The following is a 2500-nucleotide window of genomic DNA, read 5'->3' as shown; positions in this document are numbered from 1 at the left end:
CAAAGAAAGGTGTGGCTCCTCAACCTATTCAATAATTGTATGGCGGCTACACATAAGCTTCCAAACATCTGGCTCAAGGCTCATGATGTACTAGCACTCCTGAAACCTGGGCACCTTCATGGGAACCCAGCTGCGGAGACGTTGGCCACTTACCTTACGGAGACCGTTTCACGCGTTCAGGAATCCTTTTAGCAAGATATTTACAAATGTACTTACGTACGTGTTCGAGAATGAGGACCATTCGGTTTATGACTCCACTAACGTGTAAACAGTTAAGTCAGTCAAATTAAAGTTTTCTTTTCTTGCTTTCTTCTCTTCAGGGTTTAAGTCATTGTCAGGGTGATAAATAAGATCAATGAGAGAGAGAGAGAGATAGAGAGAGACAGAGACAGAGAGAGAGAGGGAGAGAGACAGAGAGAGACAGAGAGAGACAGAGAGAGAGAGACAGAGAGAGAGACAGAGACAGAGAGAGGGAGAGAGAGAAAGAAAGAGAGACAGAGACAGAGAGATAGAGAGAGGGAGAGAGAGAAAGAGAGAGACAGAGAGAGACAGAGAGAGAGAGAACAGAGACAGAGACAGATAGAGAGAGAGAGAGACAGACAGAAACAGAGGGAGAGAGAGAGACAGACAGAAACAGAGAGAGAGAGGGAGAGAGAGAGAGAGACAGACAGACAGAAACAGAGGGAGAGAGAGAGAGAGAGAGAGAGAGAGAGAGAGAGAGAGAGAGAGAGAGAGAGAGAGAGAGAGAGAGAGGGGCACACTTACATATAATCCAGGGAAACCGGGACGGCCTGGATCACCCTGGAAACACAAGGCACAAGCATCGTCAGACGTTGGCACGGTGACGTTCATGATGTCATCAGGAACAGAGGAAATTACATAGTGAGAGTTCAGAGGTCAGCTGAGGTCTGGGCAGGGACGGGGGGGGGGACGGGGGGGGGGGGGGGGGGAAAGCCAACATTATCGTATCTTATCGGGATTCACATCCAGGTCTTTATCACAAAGAGTGACATTCTTTGGTCTTGGTTCCGCAACCTTACAGCAGCGATGGTAATAGAATAGCATAGTAGGGCACCCAAGTTGCGACCCATGTAACGCGCTGCGTCGCGAAGCGGCCGACCCGGGTTCGATTCCCGGACCCGGCGTCCTTTGCCGAATGTCTTCCCCCAGCTCTGTCTCCCGTTCTTCCTCTGTCTCTCTCTCTCTACCGGACTGCCCGGTAGTACAAACAAATAAAAATCTACCAAAAACATAAAAAAAGAAAAAAGAATAGAATAGTATAAAATATCAGCATAAATAAATAACTTTTTTTTATCTACTTTTTCTCCCCCTTTTTCTGTGATTTTTCTGATTGTTGCTCGCATGTGCCCCCAACTGGCCGGTCGTAGGGAGGATAGAAGCCCATCACATGTCCCCTCTGATACACGTGGAGGCAGCCAGTCACTTCTTTTCACCTGCCAGCGCAGACTCTCATTGGCGAGGTGTAACGTGTGGGAGGCTCACACTGCCCCCGCCATTTTCCTGTCTTTGCTGTGCAGGCGCCCTGACTGACCTGTAGGAGTAGCTGTTTACAATGACCAGACTACCACCCTTCGACTCCCCTCCCGCTAACTCTGCCAATTGAGTCAGTATGACGGCCGGGCCAAGCTGGAGGCAACGCTGACAGCCGGATTCGAGACCGGTGTCTCTTGCGTTGGTGACGAGCGCAATGTCCGCTGCGCCACCCAGCCGCACCTATAAATAAATTACTTTGAAGTAGCATGAAAAATATATAATACCATATATATACATATGTAGTGCGTGTAGTGTGTGTAGTGTGGAGTGCAGTGTGAGTGCAGTAGATGTGCGTGTGTTTGATTGTTCTCATGTTTGTGTGTGATTGTGTGTGCATAGTCCATCCGTCTATGTGTGTGTGTGTGCGTGTGTGTGTGTGCGTGTGTGTGTGTGTGTGTGTGTGTGTGTGTGTGTGTGTGTGTGTGTGCGTGTGTGTGTGTGTGTGCGTGCGTGTGTGTGTGTGAGTAGTGGGCAGGCAGATAGCAGGTTGTTTGTGTTATTGTCTGTTGGTCTGACTGCCTGGGGGAAGAAACTCTAACGATATTGTGGTGAGATTATCATATAGGTCAGTGGTTCTCAAACTTTTTACACCAAGTACCACCTGAGAACGTAGCTGGCTCTCCAAGTACCACCATATGACCGACGTTAAAATACAGTCTATTCAGCTATGCACAGTTCACGCAGGAGGCAAATGTATTCCTGATACCATTATTTATTGTTAACTTGTGTCAGACACAGCCACAATGTACAAAGAGATAGCACTAGAACTACGCTTCCACACAACTCATCCAATGCAAGGGGCATTGAGAACATAATAACTAACATTCTCACATAGCAAGTGAGAAAATTAAGAACAACTGTATTTCAGCAAATGTACTTAATTATCTCTCCATCTCTCTCTCTCTCTCTCTCTCTCTCTCTCTCTCTCTCTCTCTCTCTCTCTCTC

At 47.6% G+C, this 2500-nt stretch overlaps 1 protein-coding gene across 1 annotated transcript in view; it reads right to left on the bottom strand.

The window, feature by feature from the left end:
- The window catches only part of col4a2 (collagen, type IV, alpha 2), a gene marked incomplete at its 5' end in the record, with an annotated part of 201665 nt that overhangs the window by 131093 nt on the left and 68072 nt on the right, over positions 1-2500 (bottom strand). Inside the window, one exon of the mRNA XM_084314415.1 lies at positions 766-801. Within this exon, the coding sequence (XP_084170541.1) occupies positions 766-801 (36 nt within the window). The remainder of the gene's footprint in view (positions 1-765; positions 802-2500) is intronic.

This window comes from Notolepis coatsorum (genome assembly GCF_963971535.1).
Source record: "Notolepis coatsorum genome assembly, chromosome: 5".
NCBI classification, from domain to species: domain Eukaryota; kingdom Metazoa; phylum Chordata; class Actinopteri; order Aulopiformes; family Paralepididae; genus Notolepis; species Notolepis coatsorum.
The sequence above is the reverse complement of the archived record's forward strand: the minus strand, read 5'-3'. Positions and strand labels throughout refer to the sequence as shown.